Source organism: Gobio gobio (genome assembly GCF_949357685.1).
Source record: "Gobio gobio genome assembly, chromosome: 14".
Classification (NCBI taxonomy): Eukaryota; Metazoa; Chordata; class Actinopteri; order Cypriniformes; family Gobionidae; genus Gobio; species Gobio gobio.
The window spans coordinates 8,249,423-8,270,047 of NC_137107.1; the positions used below are offsets into that span (position 1 = coordinate 8,249,423).

The window sequence follows — 20,625 nt, forward strand, 5'->3', positions numbered from 1 at the left end:
AGTAATTCAATGAGAGAATTGTTTCCTCTGAATGCTGCTTAACATCTAACCGAATGCGGCTTCATTGTGTGTTGGTTAATGGCACCCCAGAATGTCAGGCCAAGAGTATCTGGCCTTTACCACTTCCTGTGAGAGACACTTTAAACATGCTTGTTTGCTTCAGATGCTGGTTCTCCACACATTTCTTGGGCAGTCATAGCTGATACACAAATATGTATCATTTGCCATCCTGTCAATTAAGCATGTCTTTTTCCCGATCCTTACTGGGAAAATCAATAAGCTGCAATGTCGAACATAATCTAAAAAAAAAAATAGCATTTGATTGATCAAAAATGCATTCAAAACTGATAAAATTGTAAAATATTATTACTATTTGAAATATTAATAATGAAAATGTAATAAATTAATTATTATACAAACATAATATGTAAATATATTCTACTATTAATAACAATAACTGTACTTTTTGATGAATCAAAAGCTTTTTATTTAAATGTTCAAAGATTAAAAGTTTCCACAAATGTATGAAGGAGCACAACTGTTTTCAACATTGATAATAATCAGAAATGTTTCTTGAGCAGAAAACCAGCATATTAAAATGATTTCTGAAGGGTCATGTGACACTGAAGACTGGAGTAATGATGCTGAAAATTCAGCTTTGATCACAGGAATAAATTACATTTTTACTATTTATCCACATAGAAAACTGTTATTTTAAATTGTAATAATATTTCACTGTTTTTACTATATTTTTGATCAAATAAACGTAGGCTTGGTGAACAGAAGAGACTTAATAAACTCACTGATCCCAAACTTTTGAATGTTAGAATGTAAGAATATCCATCCTAGGACTTGAAGTATCTATAATAGTTTAACATGGTGATTTTGGCCCATCCCACCTGAATTCTACAATTAAAACCATACAATATTTCAGACCACATTTTTACATCATTTGACGTTCTTTGTAGAAATAAGGCCTTTTTTGGTAGTCAACACTTGATTTAGGGTTTTGGAGGATGTAATATGGCATTTTTGAAACTGGGACAAATCTTCATGTAATCTCTGATTTTTCTTACAGCGGATTTTGGAGTTTCTGCCAAAAACACCAAAACTCTCCAAAGACGAGACTCTTTTATTGGGACTCCATATTGGTAAGTGTGAGAAATTCACAGTTTAATCACTTCAGGCAAAAACATATCGGGTAAGTGAAGATGAGGCTGCTTAAAATTGATCGAATCTCCTTTTTTAACAACAATTAAGTATATTTCGATGCTTTTAACATTTTTCCCTAAAACTTTCAGAACTATAATGGACTCCGATGTTAACTTGCAACGAAAAAATAGCAAACTTATAATTACATATTAGATCAAATAGACTTTCATCAAAATATTAGTGATGCACATAAAATGTATTTAATAATCAACACTCAAATAATATATTAAATAAACATTTAAATTGCACATAAGGCAGTTTGATTACTTTTTAATGATATATATATATATTTCTTATCTGCTCTTCATTGTTGAAATATAAGCATTTAAACAGTAGCTGCAATAACTTGTTTTCTTAACAGATTTATTTTAGCATTGTTATTGTGTTATATAGTGCATATATTTAGCATGCTCCTCTCTTCCTGGACATTGAATGGCTTTCCTGAGGTAAATGTTTCACTGCAAGCAGTTTTATTGATGTCTCCTTGATGAGATTCAATGTTTCTTTGAACATACTTTCTGATGCTTATTCATGTTTATTTCATGCTATAACTAGTAGTAAAGATGAAGAGACGATTGGTTCATGTGCTGCTTGCAGTGAAGCGTCTTCAGCCGTCGGTCACTCCACATTTAGTGTTCATGTAAGCACTATATTGGGATTCATCAGTCGAAATTATTTCCTTCCAGTTAAAACAAAAGGTGTCCAGGGTGTGACTAATCTACTGACGCAGTCAAAACATGCCATCAGAGAAGCACCACATAAATTGTTTCGGTCAATGATTTCAGCCCTTCAAAGTGGCCAAAACATTAATTTTCAGGCGAATATCTTTGGTTCTTGACATTTTAGTGCATCACTACAAAATATAATTATATGAAACATAATTAGAATGAATAATTACAGGTTTTGTGAGTTTAATAGAAATATGCTAATAGATAGAGGCCTTGTCATATCCCACAGTACCTTAAAGCAATCCTTAACTAGAGTTCAGCTGGAAAGTCCTGATATAAAATATCTGTCCCACCTTTGTCCTTCCTTTGAGTACACACACACACACACACACACACACATCACACACACACACACACACACACACACACACACACACACACACACACACACACACACACACACACACACACACACACACACACACACACACACACACACACACACACACACACACACACACACACACACACACACACACACACACACACACACACACACACACACACACACACACACACACACACACACACACACACACACACACACACACACACACACACACACACACACACAGGAGCTAGTTGATATTAACATCTCCTTTTCTGACTCATGAACACATTTCATCAGTTTTATTAGTGGGTTGTAGTAAATTATTTTAGTCACTGTCTAAATATCTGCAGTCATTTAAGACAAGTCAGGGCTTGACATTAACACCCACCACTGAATTGTATATATAAAACATGCATTTTTTTGTAGTCTTTTTAAAAAGGTATCTGAAAAGATAAACTAAGTGCAATGTAGTGTTGTCAAAATAATTCAATACATATCGATACTGAAATATCAAATATCATCATTTGGCGAGTATTCACGTAAACACAGTCAGTTTTGTTTTAAGTGAGCATAAACAGTTGAGAAAGAAAGTGCATGTGTAACAGTGTAATGGATCTGCATCCTAATATTCCTGCTGACACATTATGAGAAAATATAAAAAATATATAAATGGCAGTTTTTCCCTGTGGTATCGATGTGAAAATGCTGATTGGCTAGTAACTTTGGAAAACCACTAGCCACAGTGGCTGGTGAGCAAAAAAAGTTAATATCAATGCATATTAACTGGGAATGCATTTGAAAGCTTTTGTTATGGTCTAAATGGCTCTACAGTAGAACATTTCTGATGTACCTGCTCTGATATTTCCTGTCTGTTCAGGATGGCTCCCGAGGTTGTGATGTGTGAGACCATGAAGGATGCTCCATACGACTATAAAGCCGACATCTGGTCACTGGGCATCACACTGATAGAGCTGGCTCAGATAGAGCCGCCCCATCATGAGCTGAACCCCATGAGGGTCCTGCTAAAAATTGCCAAGTCTGAGCCGCCCACCCTGGACCAGCCTGCCAAGTGGTAAGCCACAAAGCCGGGGGGCATGGGAGTGACCGCCCAAGATTTTAGTGACCTACTTCATTACTATAAGATTCCTGTTAGATTTACAGCTTTTGACATTTCTAGAACATGAAGGAATGGCCATTGAATGTTATTTTATCACAGTATCACCATTACACACTAAGATATTGTATACCCCTCTTGGGCAAATGTTTAAGGGTTTTGTGTATTTTAGGTCAATGGAATTTAATGATTTCCTGAAAAAATCTTTGGACCGAAACCCAGAGACGAGACCGACGGCTGTTCAGCTTCTAGAAGTAAGGAATTTTACATATACTTGTCATAAGTCCATATACAGTATATTATCCTTCTCTGCTGCAGTCACTCGAAATTTAACATAAAGGCATTTCAAGACGGTGAATGAAGTGAAAGAAACTGCCACAGCAAAAACGTCTTATCAAGGCAGTTGCTGTTTCCTGTCCCACTGGATAAAGGGAATTACAGCAATTTGTGCTCTTCCTTTCGTGTATTTATTCACCTCCACCCCATCAGAAAAGAGGAAGTGAACAATTAAGGAGTTTACAAAATGACAAACATGTACAGTCGAAGTGCTGTGTTGAAAACTTCAAAAATGAACACTCAGCGAACACCCTTTGAGTGGACTTTGGTGAAATGGACTTTGGTGACCCTAGCTAGTCATTTAATTAGAAACTGCATCACACATTGTAAGAACGATGATCTGACCGTAGATAACGTAAGTGATACGAGCGATTTAAGTCAAAGTCAGATGGACTATCAATGTCACAACTGGCACATCATCGAAAAGCTTTCCCCTCACTAGATGATTTACTTTACTTTCAAATATATCATTACATTTTCATATGGTAACACTTTAGATTAGGGAATAGATATTCACTATTAACTAGTTGCTTATTAGCATGCATATTACTAGGATATTGGCTGTTAGTACTTATAAAGCACATATTAATGCCTTATTGTGCATGACCATATTCTACATCCCTTAACCCTACCCAATACCTAAACTTAGCCACTACAACAACCACCCTACTTACTATCAATAAGCTGTAATTAGGAGTTTATTGAGGGAAAACTCCTAGTTGATAGTTGATATTTTCATGGTAGCACTTAATTCTACAGTTCTGTTCCCTATGTACATACTATGTACTTATAGCAATTACAATAACTAAGAACTAACCCTGAACTTACCCCTAAACCTAAACTTAACCCATGTGGCTACCACATTAAACGCATTAAAACGTTTTCTATTTTAGTTGAAAATGGTGTTGTGTAAGTGGCCCCAAAGTAAATAACTAATGATTTTTTACAATGGAAATTAATCAATCAAAAACTTACTTTAGCTGGACAATAACTTTTTTTCTAGAGCTGATATACAGCCAAAACAATCTCTCTTCCATTAATTTCCTATTATCGCTGTATAGCTGCTTTGAAACTATATCTATATTGTAAAATGCGCTATATAAATGAAGGTGACTTGACGACTTACAGTGTAGTGACCAAAGAAAGTACTGGGTAATATTAGGTAAGTACACGTAATGTAAAATAGAGTGTAACCGTTTTCCCAAATCTAAAGTGTCACCATACAATGCATCGCATTCATAAAAACAAAAGAATAGATTTAAAAAAAAATTGAATTCAATATGCCTTTCATAGATATGAACTCTTTCCCTGCCAACATTTCCAGCTTTCCGTGTTTTCACTCTTATAAGGTAGGGGCGCTATTACACATCTACTGAAACGTTACTAAATCTCCTGATCAAAACACAGGCGAAGAAGCAGAAACAAGTGATATCATTTGTATGGAGATGCATATGTAAAATAACACGATTATCAACAATAAACAGCATATAAATCAAAACTGCCTAATTTTACTGAATGAAATGTGGGCCCAGGATGAGCTACAGGACTGTGAAGATTTGAGGTGTTGATGGACTCCATCTACTCCATCTGTGTTTGACCATCGTTCTGAATCCCATCTGTATATTGTCTTTGACCAAAATGCGCTTTTTGCTCAAAATTTAGATTTTCTTCAACACAGTTTCATAAAAAATGTATGAAGCTAGAATGAAACATTTGTTTTAGTTTAAAAGCAGAGGCTCTGTTCTTTCTTTTGAAATATTGCATGTTCAAATATTCATACAACATTGTATATGCCTGATGAAGGTCAGTAGACTGAAACGTTGATAATGAAAAGTACTGATAGTGTGCAGGATTTCCCTTTATTCGTTGAGATTTTTGGATTTGGTTATCCTTTGTCCTACGCACCTATCTATTACCTACAGGTGTGCGATGGTGATTGTGCACAAATATTCATACAACAAAATGTTTTGAAACTTTTGTTAAAATTATCAAAAATGCTGGCGGTGGCTGGCAACTTAGAAAAAAAAAACACTGACAGGGAAAAAGTTAATGTAGTGTTTATTGTAAATAAAGTAGTCCAATTATATATTTATATATTCATAAAAAAGTCGACGAGTATTTCCATAAACGCAGTCGGTTATGTCTAAAGTGAACGTAAACAGCTGGGGTAAAATGATGTGTAACAATATATTGGATCCGTGCATTAGGTCTATATAATAATATATAATATAACAAAGCTGCTGTGTGTGTGTCGTTAATGTTAACAGAACAACAAAAGAAAGCAGGGAATCACTCACGGCTCTTGACTGAATGACTTTTGTAGCTTTAATAATAATCCATTTATTTGTAATTAATACACTAATGACTATGCAGTGATTTTATTTTTAGATTTATTAATTTAATTTCTGTATGATTTCTTACTAGTAAAAAGTAAAACACTTCATTTAATTTGTTCTTTCTTGTTGTGTATTTGTTCTACTGTTTGTTATTTGCATCCTTGTTCTTATTTTTAAGAACAAAGATACAATAAATAGATAACTATATTGTAATTATTAATATACTAATTAAATTAAAAGGAATAAAAAGTAACTTGCTCTTCTGTTCTGATATCACTCTCGCTTCTGGGTGCTTCAAATTACATATTAATCTAATGCTCTGCTGCATACAAAGCAGCCTGAAAGACAGGTGGTGAAGGTGAAGAGGGTAACATTGATATGCTGTACATGCTATCCTGTAAAGAGTTGTATGCTAAGTTCATATATCACTGTTTCATCCTGAGTGGCAAACCTGAGTCCGCAAAGTCAAGGTCTTTATAGGTTTGTCTGTAGTTTAATTTGATCATTGAAACCAAGGTGAAGGTCAAGAGACCTTAAAATACCTGACATAGAACCGCATCATATTCATTTTTGGGTATCATATGTATGCTCGGACACAAAGGCTTCTTTCAGAGTCCCTGCAGGTTCTCAAAATTGTAATGTCTTAAATTCAGTTTGATGAATTTAAAGGGGCAGTGTGTAAATTTACCGTCTGAGACCGCAGAGAGTAGCTAGTGCTCTGTAGAGAAGTTTGTCTGTAGAAACATGGCGGCGACTTCACTGTAAGGGACCCGCGGTGTGTGTAGATAGAAATGGCTCATTCTAAGGTAATAAAAACATAACAGTTCATTATGTAAAGTCTTTATACACCACTGAAAACATAGTTATGTATATTATATTATATTATATTATATTATATTGCATTTCTGCCAATAGATCCTCATAAATACTACACACTGCACCTTTAAGGTCATAAAAAAAGTATTAATCGTATAAGCAAAATCAAATATCGACCCTCTAATTCATATGTATTTATAGTAAATATACAGTATTTATATGTTAAATAAAACATAAACGTTAGAGTTACCCTGTGTTGCAGTTAAATGTTTTGAAGAATGTTTAATATTATAGTTCACCCAAAAATGAAAATTATCTGATAATTTACTCACCATCAAGCCATCCTAGGTGTGACTTCTTTTAGACGAATACAATCAGTGTTATATTAAAAAATGTCCTGGCACTTCCATGATTTATAATGGCAGTGAACGGGGCCCACAAATTTGAAGCTCAAAAAAGTACATTCCTCCATTATACAAGTAATCCACACGGCTCCAGAGGTTAATAAAGGCCTTCTGAAGTGAAAAATATCCAAATATATAACTTTATTAACTATATTAACTATAATCACTGGCTTTCGGTACGACGCATGATGTAGGATGTAGCGTAAGCTCAGGTGAGAGTCGAACGTTCACACAACAAACTCAAGCTCCTCCCACTTTCTCTTTAAAAATTCTCGTTTAGCCTCTTTGTGATCAGTGTTTTGTTTTGCTTGATCCTCTGAGCTTCCGTGTTCGTCAATATATCATACTTTGGGTCGGAGGTCACTCTTCCGCCGGAGCTAGACCGCAAGTTTTGGGTTAACTAAGAGTCTGAGATCCATGATTTATTTTGAGATTTTATGGACTTGTTCTGTATGGACATGCAGTATTAATTCTATTTGTGCAAGTCTTAAAAAAAAGAAAACTCCTGTTTTATAGGCAGTGTATAAATATTATATGCTGGTAACATTTTAGTTTAGGGTCCAGTTCTCACTATTAACTAGTTGCTTATTAGCATGCATATTACTAGGATATTGGCTGTTTATTAGTACTTATAAAGCACATATTAATGCCTTTTCTGCATGAACATATTCTATATCCTTTAACCCTCTGGGGTTCTTCATTTATGGGTCATACTCAGGACCTTTGGTTCAAAAATGACCAGGAGGGCAGGATTAAGATAAAGATTTGAGTAAAATCAATGAAATATATTTTTGTTCAATAATATTTTTTATTTTCTTTTTTGGTGTTTTGAGATAATTTTATGATGTATAATTAATTTTTATGCAATAATTATGACCCATTTTTTCCCATTGAATAATTTTTTTGAAAAATCTCAAAATCGGCAAAATGGACATACGTGGTTTTCATCGGACAGCGACTATATATATATATATATATATATATATATTATATTTTTTTTATTAAAGCTGTATTTCATTTTAGAGTCAAGCCTAGGCCTCATGAAAGCAATTTTTTAAATGAGATCGGTGCCATCCGGTGGACACATTGAGCATTTTTATCACGCAATAGCACATTTTTACCACTATAGTGGATCTTGCGTTTTATAAAACATTTTTAATGGTACGAAACTTGGTGACTTTATTGGTACTTGGTATATGAACACCCAAAAAAATTGGGGACAGGATTTGAAAAGTCTTAAGTGGTCGTAAAAAAAATTGTCACACTCAGGACCTTCGGGTCAAAAATGACCCCCATAGGAAATGAATTGGAAATTGGCAAAAATATGAAAATACAGAATTTTTTGTGCATACAATCTACAAATCAGCCAGGATGCAGAAAAAAAGGACTCAACAGTGAAGGGGTGAATCTCTAAAACATCAAGAGTGCAAAACAGACAAAAAAAAAACACACACACACACACACACTTATACGCACAAAAACACACACACACACACACACACACAAATTAACGCGTGCCATAACGCGTGCCATAACGTGTGTGTGTGTGTTTTTTTTTGTCTGTCATTTTTGACCCGGAGGTCCTTAGTGTGACTAATTTTTTTTTACGACCACTTAGACTTTTCAAATCCTGTCCCTAATTTTTTGGGGTGTTCATATACCAAGTACCAATAAAGTCACCAAGTTTCGGACCATTCCGATGAAGCTACGATTTTAACATTTTTTATTTTTTTAAAATTCGGGTCAGAAATGACCGAATAGCCCCAGAGGGTTAATCCTACCCAATACATGCTGCTATTATAATTTTTTTCCCCTGGAAATCAAGCCCATGACCTTGCCGTTTCTAGCACCATGCTCTACTAATTTTGTTTATTAAAGGGTTAGTTCACCCAAAAATGAAAATTCTGTCATTAATGACTTCCCCTCATGTCGTTCGACACCCGTAAGACCTCCGTTCATCTTCAGAACACAAATGAAGATATTTTAGTTGAAATCCGATGGCTCAGAAAGGCCTCCATTGGCAGTCATGTAACTTGCACTCACAAGACTCATTTAAGGTACTAAAGACGTCTTTACAAATTCCATCTCACTACAGTGGTTTTACAATAAATTTATGAAACGAAGAGAATAGTTTTTGTGCGCAAAAAAACGTTAAATAACGACTTCTATAGTGATGACCAATTTCAAAACACAGCATCATGAAGCTTCGAAGCGTTATGAATCAGTGAGTCGATTCAGCGGTTTGGATCTCCAAAGTCACGTGATTTCAGCAGTTTGGCGGTTTGACACGCGATCCGAATCATGAATCGACTCACTGATTCATAACGCTTCGAAACTTCATGATGCCGTGTTTTGAAATCGGTCATCACTATATAAGTCGTTATTTAGGTTTCACTTTTGTTCTGAAGATGAACGGAGGTCTTACGAGTGTCGAACGACATGAGGGTAAGTCATTAATGACAGAATTTTCATTTTTGGGTGAACTAGCCCTTTAAGTGTTCGTCTATCTCAGCTTGTAAACCACACACTATTTAACCATTAATGGCATATTTCTATGGACTATGGCTCTATTTCTGACCTCTCTTACAATTTCGGATGTATCATGTGTGAATTGGGCTGCAGTGTTTCTTGCCGTTTTGTTTCTTGCCTTTTGTTTCTTGACTGTCAGTGAGTTGCGGTCATCGGTGAGGGTAACTGATATTGCTGGCTGTATGTTTTTAACGCTTGACTCCCCCTCACATACGCTCTGCAGCTGGGACACTTCAATTAAACAAGGTGCAACTCAGCTGAATAATAGATGAGAGCAGCGTTCCTCTCCATTACACTGGTGCTTTCACAGTTCAGCTCAAGTCCTCAGTGTCTAACTCCGCGGATCTACTAATTAATCCCCAGACTCTCTGAAGAACAGGTTTTTTTTTTAACAAACTACCACTTTTGCTAATTGCAAGTGTATTTCAAGTAAAATAACATGCTTGCACAAGATGTCAAGGACTGGCATTTTGGTCCAAACCACAAATATTTGACTATAAATTGCAATTTATACAGTCAGACTTGCGAGATATAAAGTCAGACTTGCGAGATATAAAGTCAGACTCAGACTTGCGAGATATAAAGTCAGACTTGCGAGATATAAAGTCAGACTCAGACTTGGAAGATATAAAGTCAGACTTGCGAGATATTAAGTCAGACTTGCGAGATATAAAGCCAGACTGCGAGAATATAAAGTCAGACTTGCGAGATGCACACCGTCCAGCCAATCAGAAACGAGTATTTAGACAGATCATGATATAATTCATAATTGATAAGACTATTTCAATTAAAGGGTTACTTCAGTGATTTAGCATTAAGCTTTGTATCAGTAGAAACCCGGTAGTGTATTCAAATTATGGTACTTTCCCCCCTCATATCCCGTTTAGACGAGAGAATTATGTATTTTATTTCTGGGAAAAATCCTCAGATGACGCAAATATCGTAATTTTGCGTCAACGGAGGCTTTTTTTGGCCAGAGGCAAAGACTACAGCCAGTAGTAGGAGCTAGTTCTGCATGTTTTCAACCCGCCCACAGGGGTGGATCTCACTCACAGAATGTAAATTCACACGGCCGCTCGGCTCGGGCATTAATAACGGAGCGGTGCGGAGCAAAGTGAGTGTTTCAACTATTCAATGAATTGCTATGAAAGTTTAGCTTCCATAGGCATGATCTGAAAACGCGCCAGACTGGACACACCGTGAATGACTGCCGTGCTTACCTCAGCTTGACTCAGCTCTTCGCTCTCGTGAGGAATGAAATCTGACGTTCGTTCGGCTCACTCACACTTTATTGAAAAGACACGTTAGTTTTTAATTGTAATGTCTGTTCTCTAACTGAATGAAAATATTTTATTACTATGAATATCAAAACGACGGTGGGGCGATGTCATGGTGGGCAAGTGATAACCAGTAGCCGTGGCTTTGGGAGTGGCCTTGTTGGGCAGCGAAGCAAGTGCATTCTGGGAGTTGTTGTCTTTCATCCACATGAGAAAAAAATACATTTCTCAGTATAGAAGGCACCAAATTCAAAATTAATTTCACATTTCTACTGCATAAATGACCCAGTTTATATACACATTCACCTTCCCAGCGCTGAAGTGCCCCTTTAAAAATGTCAAATTAAAATTATACGGTATATTTAAAACAACAACACTTACTAACAAACATGAAATATTTAATTTGTTTACCTGCATGTCATGTGACGTTAACCAACTTCAGAGAACCGTGAACATGCAAACTTGTTGTTACATTTATAAAATATTAACTTGAAGTCTCATGTGATAATTATTGACAAAATCAGCTGAATATAGTTGACTCAAACAGAATGACCAAATTTCAAATACTTGCTCTGTCAATTTAGTTTGATTGTGATTCTTAACTGCTTTGATTCAGTTTGACGCCAACCACGGCAATGCATGTTATTGTTATGCCAAAGTACCATTATGAAGAACTCAGTATAATCTTTCCACGTATGTTCTGTGTTCCAGCATCCTTTTGTGAGTTCAGTGAAGACCAATCGTCCATTGAGAGAGCTGGTGGCCGAGGCCAAAGCTGAGGTGATGGAGGAGATCGAGGACAACCATGAAGAAGGAGAGGATGAAGACCCAGCTGATATCACACCTGTACGGGTCTGACTTTTCTCACTTATTGCACACCTCCCAAATGTCTCTGTATCATAAATCTCTCAGTTCACTGTGCTGATAGAGAGAGAAAATAATGCACTGCTAATGGAAAAGAGCTCAGGGCGTGAAGAGACGCACATTTGTTTAGTGCTTTGACAACTGTAATTGTTATTGCATGGAAAGTTGATTCTACGCTTCAATGCAGGTGTACCTATGAAAGGCAACAACACTGTCGTACAGCACGACATGCCAAGAACTCAATGAATTATGCAGATATGAGCTCATTTAGGTTATGCAATATACTCATAATATTGTTGCAGTGCGTACAATATGTATTGTGTACAGTATGCAAAAATTTTTTATGCATGAATGCCAAAATAATATACTACAATTGGCCAACATAAGCAGTATACAACAGAGCATGGGATGCGGTATCCCACAATGCAGTGCTCCACTTAACTTTCCATTTCAAGTGTGTTGAATTAATCACTGCCACGATTTCTGGCCAAAACATGAAAATGGCTATAACCACCCACCTGAAAATTGGCATGCAATGTCTTTGTCCAAGGTGCCATAATAGTCTATGAGGACATTGGCGCATCTCAAAAAACATCCCCGCCATCGGCCAATTAATCTTGAGCACCTATTAGATAAGGTTAACGGATGAAACTCGGTGGGCATTTTCGACTCATGACCCTGAAGGTCTGTAAAAAATGTTGAAAGAAATCGGCCACTGGTTGGCTCTAACGAGTTTTAAGCCTCTGTAAACATGGTGTTTCACACGGCCACACAATATTCATATCATTTGATAGAGCTCCTCATTCTGAACAACTTTTCCTCAAGAACCATTGCTGCCAATCAAATTGCTCATTCAGTATTTGCGAGTATGTAAAAAAACATACTTTAGTCCTAGTTTTGTTTCCGCTCAATCTGAATAAAATCAAATGCTGTACAGTTCTATGGACTCTCTAGATCAATAATTATCAAGAAAAGTTGAACTTTACCCTTCTACACATGCTATATAACAGGGTAATTTAGAAAATGGGTGTGGCCAAATATACCAAAAAGCCTATAAAAGTGAAAACTCAGAACTTCACGAAATTAAGTGAGCACATGCTAGATATGATTCTAAACAAGCATGCACACTTTTATGAAGATTGGACGATAGATGGCACTATAACTGATGGGCTGGGTAAAACATATCGATTTCTCGATTTTAATCGATTCTCATTTTTACGAACCGGTATCGATTCTTAAATCCCAAGAATCGATTAGTCATTCTGTTTTCAGTTGATGAATGAAAGGAACATTGTAGCGTGCCTCCCATCCAATAAATCACAAAAATCTTTGTGCTTTGATACTATTGATATGAAACACAGTCTCAGATTTCAAATTACGTTCATTTTGTTACGAAATTCAAAAACATATACCGTTTTGCCGCTATGGCATGAGATCAGCTCAAAAGAAGCGGCAGCGTGGAGCTCACGTGAACTGATCATCTCCTCCGCTTTAACACCAGTTACAGCGCAAAATAAACATGAATGAGCATCTGAAAGTGTGTTAAAAGATAGAGTAAAGCTTACCGAAATCCGTATTATGTCGCATGGAATCGCTCAATCAGTGTTTCAACCGTGGAAAGATGTCAGTAAAACAGCTTACCATCACATTTACCTCAGAAAAACCATTCAGTGTCCATAAACTCGTTAGTCAGCTAGAAAAAATTACTCTAGAGAGGAGCATTTTGCTAAATATGTATTACATATTACACAGGCGATTCATTATCATTTTTAGTTCTTCAATATCTAATGCATGTATGAATAAATCTGGCAAGTTTTTATGACAGCCACCATTTACATTTTTATATTTCAAAAAAGGAATTGTAGTTGAAATAATATAATAATGTAATTGTTAAGTTAATATTATAACTTTATTATATAAAAATTTGTGTTTGTATACAAATCAGTTCATTTTTACCTTCAATATTATAGTAGGCTAATGTACCAACTGACTCCCATACTTTACAGCATTAGTTAAGAGATTTGTTTTCCTTGAGAAAATGTGCAATTTTTTCCTGATATATATCCAAAATAATCGATATTGAATCAAAGTGAATTGTGAAATTTGTCTCAATACCATCCCTAATTGTTAAAAAGCTTTAAAAACCATATATTTCCTATGGTAAACTGCTTTTCTTGGCTGTAAATTGTCTTTTCCATCTATGATCTAAGTTGGTACATGCTTGCTAAATAATAATATATTTTTACGCAAGTGCTTAAAGGCCTTACAGCACTTAAACCCCGTTAATTGCTGCTCGCAGCTATATTTATTATTATTATTATTATGTTGAAAACTGTTTTTGCTGCTTAACATTTTTATTGAAATGGTGATTCTTTTTTTCAAGATTCTTTGATTAATAGAAAATTCAATGAAAAGCATTTATTACATTTATTAAAGCATTAATTAAATAGAAATCTTATGTAACATTTGTAAATATCTTCACTGTCACTTCTGATAAATTTAATGCATCCTTGATGAATAAAAGTATTAATTCATTTCTCTCTTTAAATCTTGCCGTAATTGTTTGAATGGTATAAATGTTTCCACAAAAATGTTAATCAGCTGTTTTTCAACACTGCTAATAATAATACGGAGAAATGAAACCCTGTAGTTTTCATTGTGTAACCAGCCCGACTCTCGTCTCATGGGCACAGGGCGCCACTACACCTCATGTCACAATGTGATTGTGTTGTCAATACTTTTCAAATAACTTGACTGTAACAGGACATGTGTCCCCCACCCAACTTTCAAATTGGCGTCTCCATTTAAAGATCTATTCTAGGCGGTTGTGGTGGAATGGCACAATGGTACGAGCGTTTAAAAATAACTCTTAATACACTTCCTCTTCCACTTCTCATCTGGCCTTCAAACATGTAAAAATGAAACAAAAGACACACCATCCACATTTCTTTAGAGTTAAATAAAGTACAGGACAATTAGTCCCACTTTTCGTCAAGGAAACGGTTGTAAGGGTGAAGGCCTGCGGCTGTTTATGAGCTTACTGTCAGTCTCTGGCCTGCCGCCAGCTTTAAGTGTCTTTATTAACAGCTGTACATCATTGCTATTTGTTTTCTCAGTCCATTTTAGTACAGGCACTGGAGACTTTCCTTTTTATAAAAACAGCCATATGGTCATTCCGTGTCAAATTTGAGATTTTGTTCATATTTTTTCTGTAGAAAGACAAACGTAAATAGCCATGAAAGCCAAAATATTAGATGTCATGCATGTACATTTACTGAGTAATCCACTGTTTTGTGGAGGGATCACCTGAGATCTGGAGCCAAATTACGGGGGGGTAAAAATCACTTTAGAAAAATGGCAGCATCATTATTTTATTTTTACGCAGAGATTGGTAGGTCTATTTAGACTGGGTAAACCCAGCCTGATCTGCCTGAGATTTGATTTCGCCCTGCAACTCAGTCTGGAAACCTGTACATTCACTTCTACTGCTTCTGTTACACTTTTGCGGGAACCAATCACAGACTGGCTTATCCACCTGGCACACTATTGGCGGGTTTAACACGATGGCGGATAGAGAAGCGATGGGTCAATGCCCGTTGATTACGCTTCTTGTGATCTGATTGGTTGAAGGACTATCTAATTGCATACAGAATAATTTGAATTATGCTCGTTTATCACGCCTCTTGTGCAGTAGAAAATACACAGCAGACTCCCCAGAGCAATGTTCAATCTTAAACTGAGCTGGGTCTGGTGATTGAGCTGGGTCTGGTGATAGCCAGACAAAGGTCTATTAGTAAAATCTGTTGATTTTTGCAATCTTTGTTGCATTAAATGCCGACAGTGACCGTTCAAAATGGGAAAAAAAAACAATACTTATGGCACACAGACAGGCATGTTCTATGCACTTTAGTTGATAGAAAAAAACGAGATGCATTTCTAGTTTCAACATTATTTGTTCTTCAGATATTCCTCTTTAAATATAAAAAGTATCCGCTGTATCCAAATTGACCCACATTTGGTTTTCGACCATGAACTGTACCAGTTTACTCATGGAGTCACATTAAGATCTCCTTATCTCTGGGACTGAACCATCGAGGGCCTTTAAAACGAATAAACCAAAAGAAAAGTTTCTTACGAATCAGAATCTAAAAGGATATGAAGATATCTTTAAAACTCCTTGAGTTACAGGCATTCTAACTTGAGACAAAAAACACAAGAACTGCTTTTCCCCCCATTTTTGAACTGTTACCGTTGGCATATAATGCAACAAAGAGCGCTAAAGTCAACAGATTTTACTAATAGACCTGGTCATTTTGACCCCCCTCTACAAAACTCAGTAAATATACATTTGTGTTTGTATACAAATCAGTTCATTTCTACCTTCAATTTTATAGTAGGCTAATGTACCAACTGACTCCCATAGTTTACAGCATTTGCTTTCCTTGAGAAAATGTGCCATGTGTACCTGATATATATCCAAAATAATCAATATTGAATCAAAGTGAATTGTGAAATTTGTCTCAATATCATCCCTAATTGTTAAAAAGCTTTAAAAACCATATATTTCCTATGGTAAACTGTTTGTATTGGCTGTAAATTGTCTTTTGTCTAATCAGTGGATTACTCCGTAAATATACATTTGTGACATCTAATATTTTGGCTTTCATCACTATTTATGTTTGTCTTTCTACTTAACCTCTGGTTGAGTTGACATGGAATGACCGAATAGCATTGCTGGCTTACTCTGACCAAATAGTAAACGTGTACTGTATATTTATCAGTGGGACTGACAAAGTGGAGTATTTTGAAGAAAGAAAAGAAATTTGTCAGGCTTTCAAATCACATAAGCCTCATTCTGTCTGTGTTCTTTCTAGGCTCCTGTCAAAGACCCATCAGTAACCAGTGAGACCAGTTTTTACGGGGACCATCCACATGACAACCGTCCAATGGTAATTGAGGAGGAGCTCAGGACCATTGAGTCCACCGAAACCCCTTTGAAAGAGCAGGAGGACAATATCAGCGAGTTTCCAGAGGAAGATCACGACAAACCCGAGAGCGAGGCGTCAGGCAAGGCCTCCAGCTCCGACTCGGGCATTGAGGATGGAAAAAGCACGCCCACCTCTGAGGAGGACACCAAGGTGGTTGAGAGCTCTGAACCAGAGCTTCCTTTGCTGAGGAGCGCAGAAACTTCCTCAGACACCACAGAGCAGCCCTCAGCGGCATCAAAGAAACCACAGGAAGCGGATGAAGAAGCTCACAGTGGAGTAACGCCTAACCAGCAACCATATCCCATGCTGGACCAATCTTACTCCAAGGAGCCGACCAATCGTGTGTCTGTGGTGAGCAACAGGTCCTCTTTGGCTGGTGAGGATCTAGAAAGTATGCTTCCTCACGCAAATGGCAGATTATCAAATCGATACTCGGATGCAGCCAGTGAAAACATGGACATCAGCCTGAACCTGGCAGACGATATGTCTGTCAACAGGGACATGGGCACCATCTCTTTAAGGGTACGTTTACAAGACACCAGATACATGTTTCCCTTTGCAATTTTGAGAAGTTTCATGTACAGACGACAACATTGTCAAAACTATCCCCATTCACACTGATACTCCCAGTGTATATATATATAATATTCATTTATTTCACTTTTCACAGGTGTTACTGTTAAGTACATCTGCATCCCTACTCAAAATCAATTCTTAAATGTGCATCTCCAAGAGACAAAACATGTAATATTAATAGTAACTTTACTTCTGAAATATACAAAGGTAATTGAATGATTGTTACTGCCTCTTGTTCAACCAAACTATAGATCTTGGTGGCTTTGGTGACACTGCCCTTAAATGTTAGAGCTGCATAAGAACACTAATGACACACTTGGTCTTAAACATGCTTTGCTTTTACTAATACTCTCACTTCCGCTCTCGTTGGCTATGTGGTCCTCTGTTTACTGTCTCAGTGCCAGCTACTCCTTTGGGCCACAGTTGAACAGAGCAGGGCTTATGAGAGCTAGTGGAACGTTCTGGAAGCTGCTGCAGATTTGGGCGGGTTGCACACACAGTAGTACAGTGAAGGTACAGAGCTCAAACAGGGTGTGGACGTTGTCAAACAGAGCTGAGCCAGTCTGCAAACACAACCAGAAACCTCTGCCATCCAAATCGTCTGTTACCGCACCGCGCCTGAACCATCTCTGTTAGGGATGCCACAATTCTCAAAATAATATTGAACCGTTCAGTACGGCCTTCACGGTGCAATACGCGCCTGTGAATTGCGTTTTTGCATTTAATTAAGTATTTTTCTACAAATTCTATAATTTGCCTCCATCCCAATATACTGAACAACGCGACACACATTCACATCACACATTAGTGGTAGAGTTATACTCATGGAACATTATAGTTATTCACAATCACGAAAGTTCATTATTTGCATGCGTTTTAAAGCCTTCCCGGCGTGTGCGCGGTTTTATCATGCGCTTTTCCAAGCGCGCGCACTAAACGCTTGTCAAACACGTGATTACTGGACTAAGTCGTCTTACTGCGCCAATACTGTCAAATACACACAATGTTTACATAAACACAGTAGGTTATGTCTAAAGTGAAAGTAAAATCGACGCGTGTCTGTATATTAGATGCACGCAGACTGAAAACAGGTCTTGAAAGCAAATTGAAAGCAGCGCAGCCTAGTGAACACGCTGTCCTTAAAGGGACAGTTCACCTTTGTGAATGATTATGACAAAATTATGTCATTATTTACTCTAATATTGTTCCAAACCTGTATTAATTTCTCATTTTTGAGTGAACTATCCATTTAATGTTAATACAACAACAAAAGACAAAGAGAAAATCACTCTCTGCTCTTGACTGAAAAGCTTTAATACAGTAGCTTTAATAAGAATCAATGTATATTTTATAGTGAAGTCTATGTAGTGTTTTATTTTTACATTTATTCATTCAATTTCATACTTAAATGCTGCTGTACAGCTCTGAGCTGCCAGTGTAAATCTTTACATATATATATTTTATATTATACAATACACTAGGAATGTGTACAAGGGTTTTTTTTTTTAAGTAAAGTTTTAAGTTTAAGTAAGGTTTTTCAATTCTTTTAAGTAAAATAAAGAAAGAGTATTGCAATTAAAAAATTGTCTTTTTTCTCCTTAACCTCTTGCTGTTCCTGTCGCTTAAGAATAGAATAACAAAAAACTGATGTGACTAGCCATCAGAACCGAACCGAACCGAAAACCGTGGTTAAAAACCGAGGTATGTATTGAACCGTGGACTAACTGTATTGTTGCATCCCTAATCTCTGTACTGCGAAACTAGGGGTGTGCCATATCATACCGTCCACGATTAATACCGGTATAAATTTTTACATGATAAAAAAGTGTCATATCACGATATCAATGATATAGCGATTGCGTATGGTGCATTTACGCTCCCTAGCGCGCACAACAACAACACCTGTCAGAGTATACACGAAGAGCAGCATGTCAGCCTCCGATAATGACTTAGTACCTAAAAAGGGAGCTACTTGGTTACAAGAGGTCAGCCCTCTTGACAACTGACTAAACATTGACAACTTAAAGCTGCTATTAATGTTTGCAGCGCAATATTTGACCGGAAGGGTAACATTGACAGTTATTTTCGTCAGTTACAGCTCGTTAGATCTAGCATTCTGCCTTCTTTGAATCAGACACAGAGATAAAGTTGTGCGTAAGATTACATTTATTTGAATGGATGGATTATAGCATTTATTTGGATTAATGAGAGCGAGAGAGAGAGAGAGAGAGAGAGAGAGAGATTCGTACCTGTATGACTGCGTCTGTTCAGCGTCTCTCTTAATGAAGATGTGCGTTTATTACTGAAAAATAGCGATGTAACCCCATCGTTGCTGAGAAATATAATGTAGTGATCTAGTAACTTCGCTATTTTATTGCTAAAAGTTGTGGGGCGGCGTTAATAACAAGTTTCTGTGCTTATGAATGTGCAGCGCGATTGCTGCTCTCTGAATGCGAGTGACGCGTGTGTGCGCTTCAATAACCCCGTTTACATGCACACTTTTATGTCATTTCAATTGAACGATTCTGTGGACAGTTTACACGAGACTTTATCTAAACCGATCTGGTGTTGCTGTAAGAAACACCTCAGAAAAATGAATTCTTCTGTCAGGCGCAGTTGAAGTAGAAAGTGCCTGGGACACACGCTGTCAGGTGAGATGGCGTAGGCAGGCTATGTCTGTGTCATTATTCCAACATTTCTCTTCAGAACTTATCAAATAAAAAGTTTAACAATTCAGAAAAATTTGTGTATCCTTATGAAAGCAGTGTTTATATGCAGAATTTTCATTTGGACTTTTAAACCGTTTACAGTGCTCCGTCTAAACACACCTGAAATGAAAACAGCGCATTAATATAGATCGAGGATTCATTGACTTGGAACTACCTGTGCATTAAACAATCTTATTGCACACATTCCAGCCAATCAGAATCAAATATTCAGACAGACCATGGCATAAATTAACATTTTAGTTTTACAATAACTAATGTATGTTATGGTTTTGTTTGCACTAATAAATGCTGCTGCCTACCAGCTGCAATAACCAATAAAACTTTCTACCATATATGTTTTTTTCTATATCGTCATAAATATCGTTATTGCAAATATTCTTGAAAT

The 20,625-nt window shown here is 36.7% G+C and overlaps 1 protein-coding gene across 2 annotated transcripts in view; it reads left to right on the forward strand.

Annotated features, from left to right (window-relative positions):
- The window catches only part of stk10 (serine/threonine kinase 10), a 102,631-nt gene that overhangs the window by 57,603 nt on the left and 24,403 nt on the right, over window positions 1–20,625 (forward strand). Inside the window, exons 5-9 of one of the 2 annotated variants that reach the window (XM_079834021.1) lie at window positions 1,079–1,151; window positions 3,149–3,343; window positions 3,558–3,639; window positions 11,795–11,929; window positions 16,822–17,457. In XM_079834021.1, the coding sequence (XP_079690147.1) occupies window positions 1,079–1,151; window positions 3,149–3,343; window positions 3,558–3,639; window positions 11,795–11,929; window positions 16,822–17,457 (1,121 nt within the window). Of the gene's footprint in view, window positions 1–1,078; window positions 1,152–3,148; window positions 3,344–3,557; window positions 3,640–11,794; window positions 11,936–16,821; window positions 17,458–20,625 lie in introns of both variants that reach the window. The other variant, XM_079834020.1, reaches the window with a different exon arrangement.